Raw genomic sequence first — 20,911 nt, forward strand, 5'->3', positions numbered from 1 at the left:
CAAGCGCTTGCGTATCAATGCACTGTTATATCTACATATGATATAGTGGGCGTTCTAACCCGAAGCTGCCAGTGATACCGAAGGATGCAAGCTTCGGCGGTACGGCAGGGACGCGTTCACTGATATCTCGAATATGACTTCTATGCATGGCTGCAGGATTCATATCCGCAAATATGGTAGCTAGCTCTGAAAATAGGAATAGTTTGCCTGCCTGAAGGCTGCAGCGCGTCTGAAGCATGGTGCCCTGACAATGTTTCGAGAGCCACGATCGGCTCCACGACACCTTTCAAGCCTAAGTACCAATCATGGTAAGCATAGTAGTCGCTGTCAGTGAGTGCATCCAGGAAGGATATCCTAGAGCTATAGAGGTATTTTCCATTTTACCAAGTCGAAGAGGCAGACAGAGAAGCCAGGTGTGCATGGAAACGCCACCGAGCGCAAACAGACAGAAGCGCGGGGTCCAAAACAAGGCCAACGCCGACAGCCAACCTTCCTGCCCCCCGTCGCAGTCTACACTAAAGTACGCTCTCAGCGTCGCTACGTGGCCGACTAATCCTCATTCATTGTCCTGGTACAGATGACGGACTCGTACGCTTCCTCTCGCACAAACGGCGATGTCTCTCCCTCGCCAAACGGCATGGCCAACGGGTCCAATCCATCTCTGGCGACGCCTGCCGGTCCCGCTGGCATCTCGCCAGTATTGCGGAAAAAGCTAATGGGGTATGTCGGCTTCGCAAACCTTCCGAACCAAGTGCATAGGAAGAGTGTAAGGAAGGGGTTCCAGTTCACTGCGATGGTTGTCGGTGCGTGAGACACGTCGATGTTGCATATCAGGTTATTCGACTAAAATCCCTCGACTCGCCACCTGCAGGTGAATCGGGTCTTGGCAAGTCCACTCTCGTCAACACGCTGTTTGAGACACAGCTGTACGCACCCAAGGAGCCGCCTCCTCCCAGCGCGGAACGGCCGAAAACGGTCGCTATCGAGAGCATAAGCGCCGGTATGCCAATAGCTATTTGTGACCGCCTTAGCGCCCACCTAACCGTGCTCTGTCACAGACATTGAGGAGAACGGTGTCCGCCTTCGTCTCACCGTGGTGGATACTCCTGGTTTCGGTGATTTCGTTAACAATGACGATAGGCACGTCCATTGTTCCTAGCTGCTGACATGTACTAACACCATCCTATAGCTGGAAGCCTATTGTCGAGAACATCGAATCCCGGTTCGACTCCTACCTGGAGCAGGAGAATCGTGTAAACAGGGCCAAGATTGTTGACAACCGCGTTCACGCTTGCCTGTACTTCATCCAGCCCACTGGTCACTCGTAAGCTACATTTTTTAGTTCAATATCCGGAAGCAAGTAATGACCCTACGAAGCTTAAAGCCCCTTGACATCGAATTCATGCGCCGGCTTCACAACAAAGTTAACCTGATTCCTATCATCGCCAAGGCGGATACCATGACGGACGAAGAGGTCGCGGAGTTCAAAGCCCGTGTAAGTTTCCATACAGAGCGAGTTGAGAGCATTGCTGACAAATCCAAACAGGTGCTCGCGGATATTGCCTACCATAACATCCACATCTTCGAGGCGCCAACGTACGAGAACGAGGACGAGGAAGCCATAGCTGAAGCGGAGGAAATAGCGAGCAAGATTCCGTTTGCAGTTGTAGGTTCCGATAAGGTAGTGGAAACTCCAGATGGTCGTAAAGTCCGGGGTCGTGCCTACCCTTGGGGTGTCGTCGAAGTCGACAACGAGGACCATTGCGATTTCGTTAAACTGCGGCAGATGCTCATCCGGACGTATATGGAGGAGCTCCGGGAGTACACCAACGACGTTCTCTACGAGAACTGGCGTACAGAGAAACTCCTCAGCATGGGTATTGCACAAGATCCTTCGGTCTTCCAGGAAGTCAAGTGAGTGTCTGGTGTGTCTATTTCCGCACTGGTTTAACGTTTTACGTCCATTAGCCCTGCTGCTAAGATGCAGGAAGAGCGTATTATGCATGAGGCCAAGCTCGCGAAGATGGAGGCTGAGATGAAGATGGTCTTCCAGCAGAAAGTCCAAGAAAAAGAGGCGAAACTCACGCAGTCCGAAGAAGAGCTTTACGCCAGGCACAAGGATATGAAGGAGTCGCTCGAGAAGCAGCGCCTTGACCTCGAGGACAAGAAGCGCAGAATCGAGAGTGGTCGGCCACTTACACCTGAAAAAGGCAGCGTAAGTGTGGAACATGCTGTTGTCTATGGTCATCGCTGACACATCTTTCCAGACTGGGCCGAAGAAGAATCGCTGGATACGTCCTTAAGCAGGCCGTACCTGAGCCAGCGACCGTATACCGTAAGCTTGTCGTTGCTGGATTTCGAGTCGCCTTTGTGCATTATAGTTTCTCTTGGTGTCTTGTCCTGTAACCCCCCGTACAGTACCTCATCCCTTACTGGGCATCTCCGCTGCATTGCTTCCCCTCTCCTTCCTCTATCTTACCGCCTTACGGACGATAAAACCACACTCCTTTTAACATGGATATCCGGGCGTCCATGTCGCCCCTCGTCTCTCAGTCGATTTTGTCTATATTATGTCCTGCATGGAGTTTTTCAGTTAATGATGGGTTTTTGATGACATTCTGCTATATGCTCGAGTGACCTGTAGTAAGCGGAAGCTGCATAGAGGGTGTGCCACCAAATGTCAATAAAGGCAAACAGATCCTGATTAGCGAAATCTCTGTGGCGCGTCGGACTGCACCTTTCAGCATCTGGGACTTCATATACATACTCTATAGCTCTATACACCCGATTCGCTTGGATGGCAGAGATTCAATCATTGCTTTCTGCTTTAGATGTCTTTAGTCGGGCGCCCGACAAGACCTCGTTGGACAGTGCGAATAATTGGCTGCAGGAATTCCAGCATTCTGTACGTACTTCGCCTCAAGCCACCTTCGCACCTAGCTTTTGCTCATTATCAACTAGCCGGAAGCATGGTCAACATGCAATGTACTTCTCCTCTCTCCAGATGCGCCACCAGCGGCGAAGCAGTTTGCGGCCCAAACGTTTCGGATGAAGGTGCGTTCCATTGTCTGAAGTCGCGTACCGCAAGTCTCATGTGTTGTAGGTCACGTACGATCTCCATCAAGTAGATGAGGCAAATCTCCTCTCCCTGCGAGACACCCTTGTGACTGCTATCGAACACTATCACTCCGGGCCCCGTACGATCCTGATCCAGCTCTGCCTTGCGGTCTCAGGTCTTGCTCTACAATTACCTGCATGGCGTAATCCGGTCGAAACATTGATCGAAAAGCTTGGAAAGAATCCTGTCACCGTCCCTGCTCTGCTGCATTTCTTGACGGTCCTACCCGAGGAGTTGACGACCAATACCAAAATCCCTGTCACAGTCAGTGACCATCTTGAATTCCCGTGATCAGGCCCTGATCCTCTGGATAGGACGACGAGTACAGGGAAAGAGCACAGACAATCCTCACTGCAAATGCGAAAACAGTGCTGGACCTCCTGTCCATGTACATCCAAGCCTCTGGTGAGATATCTTGAACTCAATTTACAGAACATATCACGTTTATCGCCTTGACTAGGTGTTACGTCTGCTATTCAAGCGCAGATCTTCAACTGCTTGCGCAGTTGGCTCGTGGCGGGTGAAATATCTGCTCAGGAAATGGCTGCTACACCCCTTCTGGGGTATGCATTCGAAGCTCTTGCCTCCGATGAATTATTTGATGCCGCCGTGGACGTTATATGCGATCTTATCCACGAGACACAAGAAATCGAGGACAACATGCCGGTCATCGAAGTGATCGTGCCCCGTGTCATCGCTCTCCGGCCCAAACTGCAGGAGGTGAAGGACGACGTCGACAAAGTCAAGGGGTACGCTCGAATCTTCACTGAAGCAGGGGAGACATATCGTCTTCTGGTCCTGCAGCACACCGAGACCTTCTTCCCGATAGTTGAAGCTATTGGAGAATGCTCAGCATACCCAGACTTGGATGTGGTTCCCATCACGTTCCACTTCTGGATGAGACTTGCTCAGAGCATCGGAAAGAAACCAACGGTTTCCCCGCTGTTCCTCGATGCATACAAGACTCTCATGGTTGTGATAATTCGGCACCTCCATTTTCCGACTGACATGGAGACACTGGTCGGGCAAGACGCGGATGATTTCCGGAGTTTCAGACACATCATGGGTGATACTCTCAAGGACTGCTGTTATGTTTTGGGGACGGAAACCTGCCTGATGACGGCGTACGACATGATTGTTAATGTCCTGGCTCGCGGTCCTAGTGGTGCATCTTGGCAGGAAATCGAAGCGCCCCTCTTCTCTATGCGTTCTATGGGTGCAGAAGTTGACCCGACGGATAAGAAGGCTGTTCCGAAGATAATGGATCTAATCCCGACACTTCCAGACCATCCCCGGATTCGCTATGCAGCTCTGCTCATTATTTCGCGATACACGGAGTGGATCAACGCACATCCAGAATATATCCAATTTCAATTGCAGTATATATCTGCTGGCTTTGAGGCCGCGGATGCGGAAGTGAATGCTGCAGCGGGTCAAGCACTTAAATACCTTTGTCAGGACTGCAGGCGGGTATGTATCTATGCTTACCGTGGCGCAAGCATGTACTCACGATCGTCAAGCACTTGGTTGATTTCTTGCCTCAATTGCATACTTTCTTGAGCTCAGTAGGCGCTAAACTATCCCAGGAAGACAAGATGCAAGTTTATGAAGCCATTGCATACGTTATCTCTGCAATGCCCATGGAACAGGCTGCTCAATCACTCCGCACGTTTTCTATGGATATCCTTGCCAAAGTTCACGCTATCGTATCCAAGGGGTCTCCTGCCACCAAGCAAGAGTTACAGGACGTTTGTAGTAAGTGAATTCTCTATCGTTCTAGGTCGATCACTTGAGACTAAATCATCTGAAGATGGACTGGAAAACTTGGAAGTCATGTTGCACGTAGTACAGTCTTTCGGGGAAGAGTTGCCACCGTCATGTCAAAACACTTGCCATGAAGCATGGACTATCTTCGACGCGTTTCTCGCGGAATATCAGGCCGACTACGAAGTCTGCGAACGGGCAACCCGTGTGCTTCGGCATGGCATGCACTTCTTTGGGTCTGCGGTGCTCCCCATTGCACCTTCAGTTCTCGCAAGGATGTCCACTGCATTCGAGAGAACAGGTCTACCAAGTTACATTTGGATTGCTGGGAAACTCATCAATAGGTTCGGAAATGAGGAGAATCCCGAGCTAAGGAACGCATTCCGCGATACATACGAGCGGTCCACGACGAAGGTTGTGTCGCTTCTGCAACTGAAGGCTCCACAGGATATGCCAGACGGTAAGGGATTCTCTGCCTTCCATTGCTACTTGCTGTTCACTGTGATTGCTCGCAGTCATGGAAGATTATCTTCGCCTCCTACTTCAAATGATTGACTATACTCCTGATCTATTTTTCCAATCATCCGCCTTCCCTCTGGCCTTCCGGATAGCTATGGCTGCTCTGACCATGATTCATTCCGATATCATTTTCGCTTCACTGGATCTATTCCGTATGATGTTAACCCACGACTGCTTGGATCCGCCTGCTGTCCCACCTCCTAAATTCCCGATTTACGCAGCCGCCATACGCGCCGTCGTCGAGAAGGAAGGCCTGCAGCTTGTGGGCTACCTGTTGTCAGGTCTAGTGGGCGACTTTCCGGAGGACTCGACTTCCGTTGTGGTCACAATATTCCGCGTGCTTACTACGCTGTGGCCCACCCAAATGCTTTCGTGGTTACCTCAAGTACTACAACAGCTACCAACATCCGCCGCGCCTCATCAAGTTAAGACCCAGTTCTTAGCAGACGTCACAGGGTACGTACTCCCTTTCAAGAGCGATGCTAGTCTGACTGGCTTTCATCAGGTGCATAAATTCGAAACAGCCGGACAGGGTGAAATACGCAATGCTCGCACTCCATCGGGCCTCGCGAAGGGCGCGAGACCGGCGTCGAATGGGACCCCTGGATTCATAATGTGCTGTGCCTATATGGTGCACGTCGCCTGCACCCGTCTCTGTGTTTTGGTATAATTAGAAGTGCATCTGTAATGAGTAACTGTACATTACCCATGGATGAGAAACCATCTGAGAAAGTCTAAGTCAGCCCGTGAAACGTTCGCGCAGAGGGCGATCGCTGCGACCAGTTATCGGCTCCGGCGCACACGGTTGCTCCGAGGAGTGCCTCAAGAAACACGGGTAAATTGACCGTTTGCGCCAGCTCACTTCACCTGCTTCGGCTTGCTCTACCACCTTGCTACAATGTTGTCCCGTACTGGCCGGTCGCTGACGAGCAGCGGTAAGGCGCACAACGACACCTATCTATCCCGTTAATTACTGAGACAGTGTCTCCTGCAGTCGGGCGTCGGGCTTTCTCGCAATCCGCGGCGCGGAAGAGTTATGATGATACCATCGCGAATTTGCGCATACACAAAGACACCAAGGTCCTATGTCAGGGCATGACAGGAAAGACTGTACGCTGTGTGCTGTTATGACGCTTCGCGCCTCCCGCTGAGGCTACGTTAGGGTACTTTCCATGTCCGAGAGGCTTTGGCGTACGGAACGAAGATGGTGGGCGGTGTGTCTCCTAAGAAAGCCGGGCAGACGCATCTGGGTTTACCCATCTTTGGCTCGGTGAAGGAGGTGTGTTTATGAGGTTATCTTCTTATAATGGGCTGTACTCATGTTTGTTAAGGCGGTCCGGGAGACGCAACCAGACGCGACGGTTCTATACGTTCCTCCACCTACTGCAGCCGACGCCATTCTTGAAGCCATCGAGAACGAGATTGGTCTTATTGTGTGCATCACCGAAGGCATCCCACAAGCGGATGAGATAAAGGTGCGTGTATCTAGTATCCCCTTAAGTTGCCGGCTACATCTCCTATTGGGACTCTAGGTCATGCATGCGCTGAGGAGTCAGTCAAAGTCGCGTTTAGTTGGACCCAATTGCCCTGGTATCATCAACCCGGAGGGGTGCAAAATGGGCATCCAACCAGGTCATATCCATAAGCCTGGCAAAATTGGTCCGAGCGTCCATACAGTTGATACACCTTTGTCTGACTGACAACTGACACTCGCAGGAATTGTCTCCCGCTCCGGTACTTTGACGTACGAGGCTGTGGCTCAGACTACCGATGTTGGATTGGGCCAGTCCTTATGCGTTGGCGTCGGCGGTGACCCATTCCCTGGAACCAAGCATGTCGATGTCATCAAGGTGTTCCTTGACGACCCCAAGACTGAGGGTTAGTGCCCGAGATTGTGTTAGCCACCTGTCCTCGCGGTCTCATGTTTGTTCAGGTATCGTCATCATCGGTGAAATCGGTGGTAGCATGGAGGAAGAAGCTGCGGAGTACCTGGAACAATACAACAAGACTCGCAGTAATCCAAAGCCCGTAGTCGGCTTTATTGCTGGCCGCACAGCGCCTCCAGGTCGCCGAATGGGACATGCAGGTGCAATTATCGCTGGCGGCAAAGGTACGGAACTTGTCTAAATTGAGCCGGATCAAACTCCTTCATGCCGTATCGCTAGGAGCCGCCGGAGATAAGATTGCGGCCCTGCAGAAGGCCGGGGTGAACGTCGTAGACAGTCCTGCAATGATCGGTCCGAAGATGCTCGAGGTATGCTATTTATCGCGCTATTCATAAAGAAGACGATCCGACTGATTCTCTCCAGATCATGAAGGCGGCAGGCTTGGCCTAAACACTTAGAACACTCACGGGGTCTGAATACTCTATATGCTCTGGATTCTTGTTGTACCCAATGCCTTCCCGTAATATACCACGCCGTTGGGCCATTCCTGAGGCTGCGGAGCAAATTAGGATTGCTAGTCGAGTTCATACATTTGGTACAACTACACGACCGGACCAAGAATAATCTTACTGTCTATTAGTTTCATGTCTCACGTCTCTTCGACCTTGGGTTCGGGATTCATGTGACCAGATTCAGGCGCTACACCTCCCGCATCGAACCCTAAGGCTCTAGTGATGTCTTCCACATGTTCATCATAAAATTGGATCCAACTTGCAGACGTTCGACAAGGTGCCTGAGAATTGAAAATATCGTTGGCCCTACATCCATCACGAGAGCTGTCGCACTCACTTGATTCTCCAGCCTCTGGAACGTCTGCTCTTCGCTTTCATTAGGATCATTGGTCATCAAAAAATGCACCAGATAGTTGAGCTCTTGGTGGTATATATCATCTGCAGATCCACCAGCTTGGCTAACTTCCCCGCCACCGCCTCCAGTACCATGGGACACACCATCCGGAGTAGGAGCGTCTGCAGCACTTTGCGGCTGCATACGTGAGGCGGAAACCCGCTTTCTGACGGAGTCAGTCCACGCATTCATCCTACCGACAACGGTGCTCCAAGAGCTAGGCGTGTGATTGGGCATCTGGGACAGCCGAATTTCAATACGAAACGCTCGAACCAGATCGTGCACGGAAGTCCTCTCACCTTCGCTGCCAGCTTTTGGGCAATTCGCGTCCCGCTCGTAGTAGGATCCCTCGTCAGGCACAGCTCAATGTAATCCCTCGCATACTCTCGCTCTTCGTCTGTAAACAGATACTTCCCAGTGGGAAGCAGGATGGTATTAGTAGGGGGCGGCGGGGAATCCCCTACGCCTCCTCCGTCGTCGTCACCCGAAACCGGGACTATCCTCGTCCTCCTCGTCCTCTTAGCCGAGGCAGCCTTGCTCTTCGCAGGCGTCCCCTTCCCGTTAGCCTTGGTCTTGTTCTTCGCCTTCTTCCGCCTGCGTTTCGGGTCCGGATGCTCGAGGATGTAGTTCTCAGGATCGAGCAGCGCGTTCTCTTCGACGCAGTCCAGGACAAACGTAGGCTGGACGGGAACCTTGCCGTTGGCCTCCGTGCTGTCGTACAGAGCGTTGAATGTCTTGGAGCGCGTGTACAGGATAATATAGTCCGCGTTTTCGATGTCCGGTGTGATCTTTCCACCGTTCTTCTACAGAGCAGTCAGCGGGATTATTCGAGTGGATCGCGGGAACGTGCAACGTTACCTTGATGGCCTGCAATACTTGCATCCGATTTTTGAGGTCCACCTGCACGTGAAAGAGGAGAGGCTCTCCAGCGTCCGAGATGAAGATTTCACCAGGTCTCCGGTGAGAAAGGATCGTCCGCCGAGGTGGCGACCCTCGCGACGACGAGGCTGTCTGGCTAGGCTGTGAGAGGTCGGGAGTCGCGTCCCTATGCGAGTCAGCGGGCTCCTTACCCTTCGATCGCATAGGGGTCGAAACAGAGGCAGCAGACGCTGACGGCGAGGGCGAAGGTGAATAGGAAGAAGGTGACAAGGAGGGCGGCGTTTTGCGTTTATGAGATGACGAAACGGGTCTAGAGAAGGGCGATTGCGCATCTCTCGAGGTCTGCGAAGACGAGGAATAGGGTGGTCGTGCGCTTGGCGGTCGTGCAACCGGTGGAGGTGGAGACATGTTCGACATCCTGAGCGGCGAGTAAGGTTGTTGCTGCTGTTGTTGGGGCTGCGGCAGTGGTTGCGACGGATGGGGCTGCAGCGGATTGTATGGGATATTTTGAGCCTGGTCAGGCTGAGAGGGATAAAACATGGGGTTGTAAGGCATCATAGGCAAGCCCGGATACGTCATACGCTGCAAAGCATACATGTTGAGTAGTTCTGGGAGTATATTGGGGGGGATTTGCTGCATCTGCTGCTGAAGGGCCAGCAGCTGTGCAGGAGTCTGCAACTGAGGGTATGGAAGCTGCGGTGTGCCCTGAGAGGGAGGTGGGGGAGGCGGATACGACGATGGTCCTGGGGATGGGACATGGTTCAATTGTACGGAGGAACTACGGCGACTCGACTGAGCCACAGCAGCGGCACCATTGCTATGCGCGGTGCCACTACTGGAAAGAGGCCGACTCTCTGCAGCTGGTGCTGGGGGCGCTGCAGGCCTTGCACTGGGACCTGGTACAGGCCTTGTTGGTGTCGGGCTTGGGGTAGGGAGATGGCTTATGATGAGTAAGAAAAATGACACAAAGCAAATGCGTAAAGGGGACTCACTTGGGCTCCTCCTGGGGAGTGGCGATCACGACACTCTGGCCGTCACTCGAGAGGGCGCAGAGACATCCTCCCCAATTGTCTGCGTCCCAGAGGAGTCTCCCGGCCTTCATACATTTGCGAGCCCAGATCGCTTCCAGCACGACCTTGCCAGAGTCCGCGGTCCATTCACGGACGAATTGTACACCTTCCAGAGTGGAAGAATCAACCAGAATCACTTGCGCATCGTTTGGACTCAGGGATATATGCGCTCCAGCATTCTGGGACAAGCATCAGTATCAGAGAGGAAGTGGGCATGGGCATCAGGGAAACATACACGTAAGGAACGAATAAGCTTTGGCCGTGATTGCACCCCTGATGCCTCGACGAAGACGCGAATAGGCTGGGCGGAGAGCGTGAATATGTTCGTCGGGGGCGCTGTGCTCTGGGACAGGGACATGGCGTGCTCGAAGGGGGCTTGCATGGCCGCGGCCATCGTGGACAGCGACGAGTGCTCGAAGCAGCGAAGAAATGTCGCGTGCACGCCGATCCAGTCCATTTTTGGCATCTCAGCCTGCGCGCTGGGCTTTATCTGCTTGTCTGCATCCACAACGCCAGCTCTTGTCTGGCTTGCCGGCATGGTCGTGAGTTGCCCCAGCGCTCTTGTCGCGGGCTTGCTCAGCCCATTCATGCTCTGACGGCCAGCGCCTCTTGCTCTCCATAAAAGCCGACCTCGAGAATGTCACGGATCTCATCCCTGCCTCCGACTCCTTCGAGTACTTCTTCGAGGTCAGTGCTCAAGGCTCGCATTATGTATCTGACATTCAGCTGCCCAGGTTAAATGCACCAGCTGTAACGAGGTCCATCCCAAATACGTATCCCTAAACCGTCTGGTACTGCGACCTGCGCGCTATCCGAGCCCTGGAGTTCGCTGATAACCCGCACTAGGAAGAGAAGAACGTAGCGGGAGGGAAAGGTAGCACTGCTAACTTTGTGTGGCGATGTGGTCTCTGTAAACGGGAAAGCTCGGCCAAGTTCGAGCCCGCCAATCCACCCCAGCCCTACACGGCTGATTCTTCTGGCCAATTCGCGCCTCTGGTTACGATCGACTGTCGCGGTCTCGAGTTCACCAACTTTGATCCTAGGGTATGGACCTGCGTATTTTCCTCCTTCGCACATGTTTAGCATGGCCTAATACAGGGGACATGGAAGTGTGTCGGGGCGGAGTCGGGTACCGTCTTTAATGAAGTCGAGCTTGAGGGCGGTGAATGGGTCGATTATGACGAAAAGGTGAATCGCGGAGTGTATACGGACAACGCGCCCTGGCTTATGTTCGGGTCTTCCAGGCATCGCTTCCGGTCAGCGTTATGAAATTTGAAAGCAAATGGGGAAGAGCATGATATGTCGTGTCCAACAAAGCTGTATCAACATGTCGAAGAGAAATATCTATGGGCCCCGAGAATACCAGGTGGTACCTTGGGTATATCAGTGCCTCAGTATCCTATCCCCCGAGACGGCGCAGATATTACTCTTTGTCAGTTCTGCGCGCCTCCTTCATGCTGAGAGCCTAACAAGGTCCCCATCTTCGCACCTTGGTCTGCATTGGCGCTCTCTTCCTGGCCGTTACCTTCGTGCTGCTGTTGAGACATTCCCTTCTCACCCTCCTTTCCATGTGGTGACGTCGCCGATTTGGCCTCCTCACACAACCCTTTCCTCCCGTACAGCACCTCTTTCTTCCACGAACTGAGGTCATCCACAAGTTCCTCTTCCAAGGTTTCTGCTTTGTGTCCCTTCTCCCCCTTGCCATCTCCCTGGGGTGATGGATGGAAGATCCCGCTTATTCTCTTCTTTCCCTCTGAAGCGACTTGACTGGGCCATTTCTTCGCTTTCGCGAGGTGCTCAATTCTACGAGAGAAGATCGATGTGAGTTCTCATTATCAACATGAGGGACACCAGAGCGTACCCCCATAATGCAAGCTCGGCCTTCGTTTGCTCGACCTTGTGAGTATCGACGCCGCGTTGCTTCAGTATTTCTAGGAATTTGCGATAGTGCTGCACAACTACGCATTAGTTGGGTACACACGCTATGACAAGTGCAACCCCACGTCTATTGATGTCCTGCGAATAATCAATGCTGACATTTATATCCGGATGGCTAGTATATATACACCAACCTGTAGTGTCCCGATAACGGTGATAGGGAATGGATGACTCCGTCTTTGACCGATATCAGACCTGCAGAGGTAACTAGACCACCGCCCAAGAAGGACGAGTGCTGGAATTTCCCTTGATCTACAAGGACATACGCATCATTCCAATCTGGAGTAGTGAGAGGGGCAAACATACCCTTGATACCGATAAACAGATTGCCTATCGAGCATACCCCTTCAGAGAGAACACGTCTGGGTGATGTGAGACACGTACAATGCCGGTCCTGAAGACGAACCAAACTGGTAAGAACACAAAACAAAACTGCACACCATAACCTTACCGCAACATATATCCAAGTATTCTTCTTGAGAGTCTTCTTCAATACCCTATCGGTCATCCCCTTGATCGTCAGATTCCTCTGCACGGCCCTGCTGACGGGATTCTTCCCCTTCGGCGGGCCGTTGTAGTGCATCGAGTCCGAGGACACGGACGACGAGCTGGAGGACGCAGCAGAGGCGAAGCTCTCCCGCCTCTGCGGCTTGAACTGATCCTCGGGGGAGTCGGCGGGGTCGGCAGGCACGATCCCCGCCCCGCCGCCTGCGTCTTTCCAGCGCCCTGCGGTTGTGTCCACGAGTTCGTGGTTCCGTGCCCAGCGCAACTTGCCTTGCTCGTCGATTTCCACAAGATAATTGAGTCCTATGCCTTTCATCAGCGACCGATGCAATCAGAGGCGCGCCCCTAGCGAATTCACTTTGTTCGGACGAAAGATACCTGAAATATGTCTCAAGTCAGAGAATAGGTCGCATCTAGACACTAACTAGCATTCACGTTATTCGCTGACCCAAGGAGTCAGTCTCGAGCAAGGCATGATGTAAATGGGACATACCTCTGATTCCAATTTATCTCTGGAACACTCAGGCAGTGACAGATCTTTCCCTCCGCCACGGTCCAGCCTGCACGTTTCGCAAAATCTGGATGAGTATCACATATGGGATATGTCTGGCTGGTCATTCACCACTTGAAGAAGTTCTCCTCAGTATCCTCTTGCTGCCATCGTTTGTGATAATACTGGGCCCAACAGCAAGTCAGGTCACATGAACGTCAACTGGAGAATGCATTGCTAGCCTTGACTTATCAGATTAATGAGCGGAGGGCACGATATGACAGACGACGATACTCAACGATTCGAGCCATAGCGATGCTTGCTAAACGCGGTGTTAAGCCTTGAAAGTAACAAACGGCCGGAAGCACCTTACCCATCAATGAGTTCCAGCCAATGCTGCGTCTCAAGAATCTTATGGACAGCTGTGGCATCATGGGTGCCGGAGCTCGAAAGCATCTGGTCCTGGTCCTCCAACCGACTGATGTCGAATGCGGCCCTGTGCCATCGCGAGCGAGGGTCGTTCTTGCCCTGCTCGGCCGCACTCCTGTCGACCTTCTCAGATTAGGACGTTGTGCATTACCTTAGATTTTTGGGTATTAATCTCACTTTCAGCTTGGCATGTACGGCGGCGTCCTCCCAGCGTACATCGCTTGTAAGATAATTGTCGTTTGCACGGGGCTTTGTGGTTCTCCACGCATTTTGAATCCTCCTTGCAGCTTCAGCACGGGAGTGATACGAGTTGGGCTCAGGCGAACCGGCTTGGGTGATGGCCTGGTCTGCATCCGCCATGGGCGATACGACGTCCTGTCAGTGGCTGTGCAGCCTGTGCTCGCGAGGGCGATGGACAAGGATGACGTCTCTGCACAGCCTCTCAGACAGACGTGGTTTGCTTCCACCACCCGATCGTGATCAGGGCAGGTCATGGTCAGGCCCGGAATTATATAGCGATGACGGTAAATTAAGCAACGTGCTGGTACAGGGATATACTGGACAAATGTGATGCGGATGCTTAGATGCGTTGTGGAAGATGGAAGGTAGATAAAACAGATGAAAGATAGATGCGCGCAAAGAGAAGAGACAGTGATGCGAAGACAAGAAGCAGTTCCTGATGTCAGTATATCCTCGCCTACTTGAAACCATTAAAAACCCAGTCCGGTGGGAGTATCAGGTATTTATGTCGTCGAAGCTCAGCCGCCGTGGGCCGGTCATCGGGGTTACTACAATAGTTCGTCAGCTTCTGTCATCAACAACAGCGATAAGAATTACTCACATCGCGAAACATTTTCGTCGGAAATCGTCAGCCAACGCGGACAGATGGACATTCTGCGGGACAGGCGGGGCGGCCTTGCCATACAACTAATAACAGCAGCACTTCAGTGTCCGTGATTCATGCCCAAATGAGCAATACATACCTTGAACATCACAGCTACCATCTCTTCCGTACTCCAAGGCCGCTCGCCTGCCCACATCTCCAGGACTATACAGCCGACGCTCCAGATGTCGATCTTTGAATTGTATCCATTCTCCTTGGAGTTGATCATCTCCGGGGCCATCCAGAACACTGTTCCTTGCATGGCCGTGAATTGACCGTTGGCGTTCACGTCGTCTGTCCTCTTTGAAATGCCGAAGTCTGATATCTTACAGACACCGGTAGCTTCGACTAGGATGTTGTCGGCTTTCAAATCCTACCAAAACGTTCACCGAGGGTTCAGAGAAAATAGACAAGCACACGCACTCGATGTAGGATGCCTTTGGAATGGAGGTATTCGAGACCATTGAGGATCTGCCACGTAAATGACTTCGTGACGTTCTCGTCAAACTTCCCGTGCTTCTTGAGGCAGCCACCAATCGAACCACCAGGAACATACTCAAGGAAGCTGTAGGGTAATATAAGCCAGACTCGAACATATTAGTGGAAAGTCGTCACTCACATGCTCAGATGAGTCGGAGTTTCTTCAAACCCAAGATACTGCACGATGTTTGGATGGTCCAGATCCTTCAGGGTCTCGCTTTCCTGCTTCAACGCTTGCACAAGCGTCAGCTGACGATCGTCATTCTTGTCGCTGGCAGTTCGAGGAATCTCGACTTGCTTCACGGCAATCATTTCACCAGTGGTGGCGTTGAGAGCAAGGTACACTTTCCCATAAGTACCCTTGCCAATGATTTCACCTCGAACCCATTTGAATATGGCTGCGTATCTCAAATTTAGTAAATAAAACGGGTGCGTCGCCGAAACCCTGACTTACGTTTGGGCGGAGCAGACGGCGACGGAGACTCCGGGACCGACGACCTGAGTTTCTCCGCTGTCACCTCCTCAGTCTGCTTGTCCCACAGCTTGGTACTCCTGTGTCTCCGGACATCGCTGGCGAGAGAGGATGGATCCATGCGTGACGTCCGGTCGATCTTCTTCTTGTGTTCGGCAGCCACGACACGAATGGATTTCTTGTGCTTCCACCGTTTCTCAGTAGGCTCGGGAGGAAGAGGAATGGGATGCTCCGTGGTGGTAGGGGAGGTCCCGCCGGTGCTCGCATCGATGACAGGCTTGTCTAGGTCGTGACCAGGGAAGAACTCCTCCAGACGCTCGTAAACGTCTTCGGGTGGCGGACGGACAGCCCATGTATCTTGATCGTTGTTTACAAAAACGCTCACTCGTCGCCCTCTGCCGCTATTCTCAGAGGTCATCTGGGGAGGTGGTGGTGGCGGAATGGGAGGTGGCGGAGGTGGTGGTGGCGGGAAGCCCGTCTGCACTGTGAGGGGTGGTCTAGCCCACAACCCAGTACCAGTATCTTCCCCGCTATCCGAACCCTCTTCAGGTATGGAAACCCTGGAGCTGTGAGACATGAATGTAGAAGCAGAGCCATTATTCCCGAAATCAACCCCAGAATCATTGCTTGAGGCTGTCGTATGGGATTGAAAGGGACTGGACTTCACCGACAAAGGAGGAATAAGAGTGGAAGAGTCAGAGTGCGGCTGCTGAAGGTAATGACGGAACCAGTCATGCTCGCCACCCTTGAGAGTCGACTCGGAGCTTTCTTCAGGGCTGTCCTGATGCGGTGTAGTTCCAACTGGTGTTGCAAGGCTTGGAGATGGCGTATCGAAATGAGGCTTCTCAGGTCGTGGCCCCAGGGGACTGACGGGACTCCTGGGCGGCGGGCTCGTCTGATAAGGAGCCACTGGATCGGCCAAGCCAGCATACACATCGGAAGGCCTCTCGTTAGGAGGATCCAAGTGAGGCTTGGGAGGTAAAGGTGGCTGCACAGTGTCTGCGTAACGTGCACGCAAGACATCCGATTCGTGCACAATATCAGCAGGAGAAGGACCAGTCCGGCCATTGGTCTGTGCTTCTGGCGAGGACACATCACCAAGTGCAGACGAAGGACGAGGGAAGGGCTCTCGATTGGGGGACAGAAGGCCCGGGTAATTACTCGAGAAGGACGTCGGTGCACGGCTGTTTTGGTTTAACTCCGATGTATGAGGGACACTCAACGATGGTAAAGGTCGCGACCTTGGAGGTGGCGAGAATGCCCCTGTGCGGGACGGTTCGTACGGTCCTCGCAAATTCGTGCTGCTCATCTGCATCTTCACGGTACGCTGTTCTCCAGGCTGACCGCTGACCGGCAAGTGGTTCCCACGACGGCCTCCAGGCGTAAGAGACGATGGAATAGGATTTTTCAAGTCACTCATGCTCTTGGCTGTAGCCAGTCTAGGAGTCCACGGGCTTTCACCTTTGGGGGCTGGGTTGAAGGAGGCATTCCACGACGCGGGTATACGCTGGGGTTGGGGAGTACGACCACTTGGGGGAGCCGGAGGAGGATTACGGGGAGCAGTGGGGATGGTCAGACGACCGACAGACCTCTCGTTCGGTAACTTTCGTTCTGCTCGATCCCTATCGAAACCGCCTCTAGACAAAGGCGGGGAGCGCGATAGTTCTTGGGACGGCTGCGAGCGAACCTTGTGCTGCCCTTGAGCGGTTGACGGTGTATCGCGGGGAACGACGACCCAAGGCTCAGGGGATTCATTCTCTCCACTCTGTCTAGGGGTGTATCTATCTCTGCCATCCCTCTGGGGCTTCCAGTATTTCCCGGCGAGTTCAATACGAGATTCGGATTCCCGCAGGGCCCGCTCTCTGTCAGAAGCAGCATCAGACAGATTCCGCAAGTGGGATGATGAATAATTTGAAGATATGTAAGGATCCTGCTGAGTAGCGTATCGGGAAGCCCCCGGGGACCATCCATTCGGCGGAACAGAAGAGGTAGGGCCACCAGATTTGTCAATTCTCAAAGGATCGACTGGCCGAGTGCGTCCAGTATACGTTTCTGACGGTGAAAGCGGCCTAACTGACTGATTCGTAGACGTGGGGGTATGGCCCGAAGGGTATCCATAGTGAGCCTTAACACCCGCGCCGGGGGAGGAAGGTGCCCCAGCAGCAGCCTTCAATCGACTGCTAGGCTGCCGCATCGGAAGTCGGGCTGCGCGTCTGTTCAACGAAACGTCCTGATCCTCCATGTCGTCCGACACTGAAGGCTCATAACCAGCGGCGACGTCCGCCCGGGCCGGTTCACTGGTGGAGGATGCGCTATCAAACCGAGACCTGCCACTGGGTTTGCAGCGTCTTGGAGGAGAAAGTGGGCCAGGGTTCAGCACAGGAGGCGGGACAGGAGGCGGGCAACTCCTCGTAACCGGAGAGCTCGCATGCACAGAATTGTCCTGCATCCGAGCTGAGGAATGACAGGCAAAGAAAATGACAGAACCAGAACTGTCGCCCTGGGCACGACATATGTCGAACAACTGCTCGTCAGACAATGCATCTCCCAATGCGTATGCACCAATCTTGGTCCGATAGATTGAATAGTACGGTTGATCCTCGTCAGATATCTGTAACTGGCGAACGGCGTTGGATCCAAGATAGAGGTGACTATCACAGCTAGCGCTTACCTTAGTATATATCCTCTCCCTAATAAATACAGGATCCTTCGCGCGAGATATCGGCACGGCGTGATAAGCATCCGCGTCGGTTGTGACCAAGATGATAACATTCTCGCCGACCGTTGAGGATGGCGACGTGTATGAATCTGCCGACGTTGTGGGCACCGTTGGAGACTGTAGTAGATCGCTATCAGCAACTGCAATTATGAGCGTTATAAACTCACTCACCGTAGCCGGCCTTCTGTGGCTGGATCCGCGACGACTGTTACGTGCTACCATGCCTGGGACAGACTTGATCTTATCAAAAAGATTGCGGGACTGCGAGCTGGTGCTGGCGACATCTGTGCTGGAGCCAAATGACCTGATGTGGGGTTCCGCATTCTGGCTGGTATCACCCGTGAGATCGACGGGGCCTACCGACTGCCCAGGTGTACTGGGCGGAGGGGTAGACTCAGCGGCCGGTGAGCTTGCAGTAGAAGGGGAGGAAAGGGTAGGATTGGATCGTGAACGAGAATTGATCCCTTGCGTTTCAGACAAATCAGTGGTCGTCAACGGATGAGGCCTGTGAGAGCTGGAAGCGAGCGGCGGCTGTTCGAAAGGAGGAGAAAGAGCGGAGGGGCTTGCCACTGAATGCCCACGATATTCATAGTACAGAGGCTGCGAGACGTTATTGGAGCGTCTATCGTCGTCGTCGTCGCCATTGCTATCGGAGTCTGGATTGGGATTGACGACGACGAGCTTGCGTGGTGGCTTGCGAGCCTTCGCAGTCGCAGACCTGATGTTGTCCGTCATGAGTAGTCAAGTGATAAAAAGCAGCGCAGACACGTCGAGCAGGAGCCGTGCAGGGCGGGTATGGCAGGTAATTCGTAGGCGGCGGAGACGATCGTTGACAGACCAGCACAGGCCAACGTATCGCGGAAGGAGGAGACGGAGCGAAAGCAAGAACAGCTGCGGCAGCGGTCCTGGCAGACGCCTGCAAGCCAGCACAATACTGGAGTAACGGGAAGGGCTGGCGAGGCGGGTTGTGGCTGCGCGGTAAAAGGAAGGCAGACAATGCCGCCCAAATTTGGTATTTCTCTTTTCCCCGGAAACGCTGTAATTTCCTCCGCCGCCCTGCTCGTTTAGGGTTGTGCTGCAGCGTATGCTCCCAAATCTTTTCATATCTGATGCAGCTTTGATCTTGTACATTTATCAAACAATGGCCCATTTCGCGACAGCTAATTGCCCTCGCGCAGGCCAATCTGGTCCGGTTGCGAACCCACATCCTGATACCCGCGGGAATGCAGCCTGACCGGTGGTATATCGCGGCCGAGGAAGGCGGTCGGAAGACTCCTCTGCCGCTGGAATTAGTGCTCAATTACAGCCACGGATCTAGATGCCAACATACGCGCATCCTTTCCACGAATTCCAGCATGCACGCGTTTCACCGGTATCGGTCCAACGATACATGAAACCTTCTTTGCTAGTATGGATCCAAGGCGTCCGTTGTTTTCCTCGTTCCTATCGAGACCGTGACGCCTACAGCTCAAACGGCAGTGGTGGAACCGAACTATCCCCATAGCGTTGCGACCAAACGAGTACTATACAGCCCAACAATTGTACATCCCTCGAGACGAAGGCTTCATCACGTCTAAACAAAACTGTGCATCACCATATCCTCCTTCTCAGGCACAAGCTGCGATCGCAGATCGACCTAATGGTTCATTAATACCGAGCACGCTCCACGAATTGGGGTCACATACCCTCGGAAATTCCGCACGTTCAGAAAGCATGGCCTCCCCCCACGACAATAACTTGAGTAAGCCAACGAGCTTTGCTTCCTTCCCTTGGCTAGAGCTCTCTAGAATGGCTGCGTTCACTTCCCCGGCCGTCTTCACTCTCTGAGCAGGCGATAGTAGTTCCGATATACCCGCTGGCGCCGAGGCAGAATCAAATACAAGCAAGGCCATCGTCCGCTCTAGCTCTGACAGGAACTCGGGACTCTCCTCCCCTCTCGGAGCAAGCTCCTCTTGCGCGAACTGCAACGCTTCCGCCACTCGGTTATGTCGGATGTATTCAATAAGCTTTTGCTGCTGTAGCCGGAAGTAGAGCGCAGGGTTCGTATCCAGTATCTATGCGATGCTGATGTTAGTACGGCGTCATAAAAGCGTTGAAACCAATGGATATCCAAAGAATCATATTGAAGACTGAAGTTTTGGTGTTTGGTTATCCTCAGAGACAATGTCTCAGAGTGGTGCATGAAAAGATTTAATCCTGCTGACCCGCACCGGGCAGGCGTGGGGAGAGAGAAGAGCAGCAGCACTTACCTCTGGATTCAGATCATTCATCCGCATGATAGCGTCCTCGACGTCCCCTCGTTGTATCGCTTCTCGAATGTTCATCCGGCTCTCGATACTCTCGAAGTCCACAGGTGGGGGAAGACCTGCTTCCTGACTAAACTCTTCTGCAGCCGACTTGTATCCCTCGATAACCAAATAGTCCATGATCAGACGATTCAGGTCCCTAGTCGTACGAATCGGTAGGTCAGTTCACTAGTCCATGACTACGGATCGATGTAGAAAGAGCGCGAGCACTGCAAATTCAGATAATACATGCATATTTTTCAAAACTCGTCATGGAGTATCAGCGAGATTCCCAATGAATTTTCTCATCCTTGGATCGCAGCGCACGCTCGAGGTGGGTCAGGATGCTCACCTTTTGGTTACCTGAACCTCATGCAGCCGGCGGTTCCATTCTTCCTTGTGTATCTCGGTCTTCGAAGAAGACTGTCAGAGGGAGGGACCTCCATTGAGTCTGAGCATAGGGACGCATGGAGAAAAAAACTGTACACACCATGGTAAGGTCAGAGCGAAAGAAATTTAAGGCCGGAAGAAGCAGTCTACTTGAGGGCCGGTCGGAAACGTCCGTAACA

General features: G+C 52.9%; 9 protein-coding genes across 9 annotated transcripts; 4 read left to right on the top strand and 5 right to left on the bottom strand.

The window, feature by feature from the left end:
* Positions 1-464: 464 nt before the first annotated feature.
* Positions 465-2,670, top strand: GLOTRDRAFT_68325 (cell division control/GTP binding protein). The gene is made up of 9 exons (XM_007862760.1): positions 465-520; positions 578-803; positions 872-1,000; positions 1,059-1,140; positions 1,190-1,324; positions 1,378-1,495; positions 1,547-1,914; positions 1,969-2,215; positions 2,268-2,670. Exons 2-9 carry the CDS (start codon positions 578-580, stop codon positions 2,301-2,303), a joined length of 1,341 nt encoding a protein of 446 aa, XP_007860951.1. The 5' UTR covers positions 465-520; the 3' UTR covers positions 2,304-2,670.
* Positions 2,671-2,772: 102 nt separating this feature from the next.
* Positions 2,773-6,145, top strand: GLOTRDRAFT_113172 (ARM repeat-containing protein). The gene is made up of 9 exons (XM_007862761.1): positions 2,773-2,905; positions 2,962-3,054; positions 3,104-3,382; positions 3,433-3,523; positions 3,579-4,588; positions 4,639-4,873; positions 4,929-5,342; positions 5,398-5,857; positions 5,907-6,145. The coding sequence occupies exons 1-9, from the start codon at positions 2,798-2,800 to the stop codon at positions 6,013-6,015; spliced, it is 2,799 nt and encodes a 932-aa protein (XP_007860952.1). The 5' UTR covers positions 2,773-2,797; the 3' UTR covers positions 6,016-6,145.
* Positions 6,146-6,203: 58 nt separating this feature from the next.
* GLOTRDRAFT_52874 (succinyl-CoA-ligase) lies at positions 6,204-9,425 on the top strand. Its single transcript, XM_007862180.1, has 12 exons — positions 6,204-6,336; positions 6,396-6,511; positions 6,564-6,680; positions 6,733-6,876; positions 6,934-7,060; positions 7,118-7,279; positions 7,335-7,511; positions 7,567-7,655; positions 7,711-8,080; positions 8,137-8,430; positions 8,493-8,996; positions 9,052-9,425. The coding sequence occupies exons 1-9, from the start codon at positions 6,300-6,302 to the stop codon at positions 7,735-7,737; spliced, it is 996 nt and encodes a 331-aa protein (XP_007860371.1). The 5' UTR covers positions 6,204-6,299; the 3' UTR covers positions 7,738-8,080; positions 8,137-8,430; positions 8,493-8,996; positions 9,052-9,425.
* On the bottom strand, positions 7,937-10,599 carry GLOTRDRAFT_135238 (uncharacterized protein; the record flags this gene model as incomplete). Its single annotated transcript, XM_007862762.1, has 6 exons — positions 7,937-8,080; positions 8,137-8,430; positions 8,493-8,996; positions 9,052-10,012; positions 10,065-10,321; positions 10,378-10,599. The coding sequence occupies 6 exons, from the start codon at positions 10,597-10,599 to the stop codon at positions 7,937-7,939; spliced, it is 2,382 nt and encodes a 793-aa protein (XP_007860953.1).
* A 79-nt stretch (positions 10,600-10,678) lies between these two features.
* GLOTRDRAFT_124332 (DUF866-domain-containing protein) lies at positions 10,679-11,440 on the top strand (the record flags this gene model as incomplete). Its single annotated transcript, XM_007862763.1, has 6 exons — positions 10,679-10,684; positions 10,746-10,829; positions 10,877-10,933; positions 10,989-11,186; positions 11,241-11,330; positions 11,387-11,440. 6 exons carry the CDS (start codon positions 10,679-10,681, stop codon positions 11,438-11,440), a joined length of 489 nt encoding a protein of 162 aa, XP_007860954.1.
* A 1,085-nt stretch (positions 11,441-12,525) lies between these two features.
* Positions 12,526-12,885, bottom strand: GLOTRDRAFT_11733 (uncharacterized protein; the record flags this gene model as incomplete). Its single annotated transcript, XM_007861918.1, has 1 exon — positions 12,526-12,885. A coding segment is annotated over one exon (360 nt), but the record flags the coding sequence as incomplete, so codon positions are not given.
* Positions 12,886-13,443: 558 nt separating this feature from the next.
* Positions 13,444-13,632, bottom strand: GLOTRDRAFT_31921 (uncharacterized protein; the record flags this gene model as incomplete). Its single annotated transcript, XM_007862091.1, has 1 exon — positions 13,444-13,632. A coding segment is annotated over one exon (189 nt), but the record flags the coding sequence as incomplete, so codon positions are not given.
* A 568-nt stretch (positions 13,633-14,200) lies between these two features.
* Positions 14,201-15,915, bottom strand: GLOTRDRAFT_32359 (Pkinase-domain-containing protein; the record flags this gene model as incomplete). Its single annotated transcript, XM_007862113.1, has 6 exons — positions 14,201-14,291; positions 14,345-14,430; positions 14,487-14,759; positions 14,810-14,951; positions 15,006-15,264; positions 15,321-15,915. The coding sequence occupies 6 exons, from the start codon at positions 15,913-15,915 to the stop codon at positions 14,201-14,203; spliced, it is 1,446 nt and encodes a 481-aa protein (XP_007860304.1).
* Positions 15,916-19,664: 3,749 nt separating this feature from the next.
* On the bottom strand, positions 19,665-20,756 carry GLOTRDRAFT_29935 (lish motif-containing protein; the record flags this gene model as incomplete). Its single annotated transcript, XM_007861969.1, has 3 exons — positions 19,665-20,111; positions 20,307-20,502; positions 20,695-20,756. Coding segments are annotated over 3 exons (705 nt in total), but the record flags the coding sequence as incomplete, so codon positions are not given.
* Between the last annotated feature and the right edge of the window lie 155 nt (positions 20,757-20,911).

This window comes from Gloeophyllum trabeum (assembly GCF_000344685.1).
Source record: "Gloeophyllum trabeum ATCC 11539 unplaced genomic scaffold GLOTRscaffold_00001, whole genome shotgun sequence".
NCBI classification, from domain to species: Eukaryota; Fungi; Basidiomycota; class Agaricomycetes; order Gloeophyllales; family Gloeophyllaceae; genus Gloeophyllum; species Gloeophyllum trabeum.

Bases quoted from the DNA above. Each gene is read 5' to 3' on its own strand.
- GLOTRDRAFT_113172 (XM_007862761.1), top strand. From the start codon at position 2,798: ATGGCAGAGATTCAATCATTGCTTTCTGCTTTAGATGTCTTTAGTCGG. The intron at 3,524-3,578 runs GTGAGATATCTT...CGCCTTGACTAG, and splicing joins CATGTACATCCAAGCCTCTG to GTGTTACGTCTGCTATTCAA. The intron at 4,874-4,928 runs GTAAGTGAATTC...AATCATCTGAAG, and splicing joins AGAGTTACAGGACGTTTGTA to ATGGACTGGAAAACTTGGAA.
- GLOTRDRAFT_68325 (XM_007862760.1), top strand. From the start codon at position 578: ATGACGGACTCGTACGCTTCCTCTCGCACAAACGGCGATGTCTCTCCC. The intron at 1,141-1,189 runs GCACGTCCATTG...ACCATCCTATAG, and splicing joins TTCGTTAACAATGACGATAG to CTGGAAGCCTATTGTCGAGA. The intron at 1,325-1,377 runs GTAAGCTACATT...GACCCTACGAAG, and splicing joins ATCCAGCCCACTGGTCACTC to CTTAAAGCCCCTTGACATCG.
- GLOTRDRAFT_52874 (XM_007862180.1), top strand. From the start codon at position 6,300: ATGTTGTCCCGTACTGGCCGGTCGCTGACGAGCAGCG. The intron at 6,681-6,732 runs GTGTGTTTATGA...ATGTTTGTTAAG, and splicing joins TCTTTGGCTCGGTGAAGGAG to GCGGTCCGGGAGACGCAACC. The intron at 7,280-7,334 runs GTTAGTGCCCGA...ATGTTTGTTCAG, and splicing joins TGACGACCCCAAGACTGAGG to GTATCGTCATCATCGGTGAA.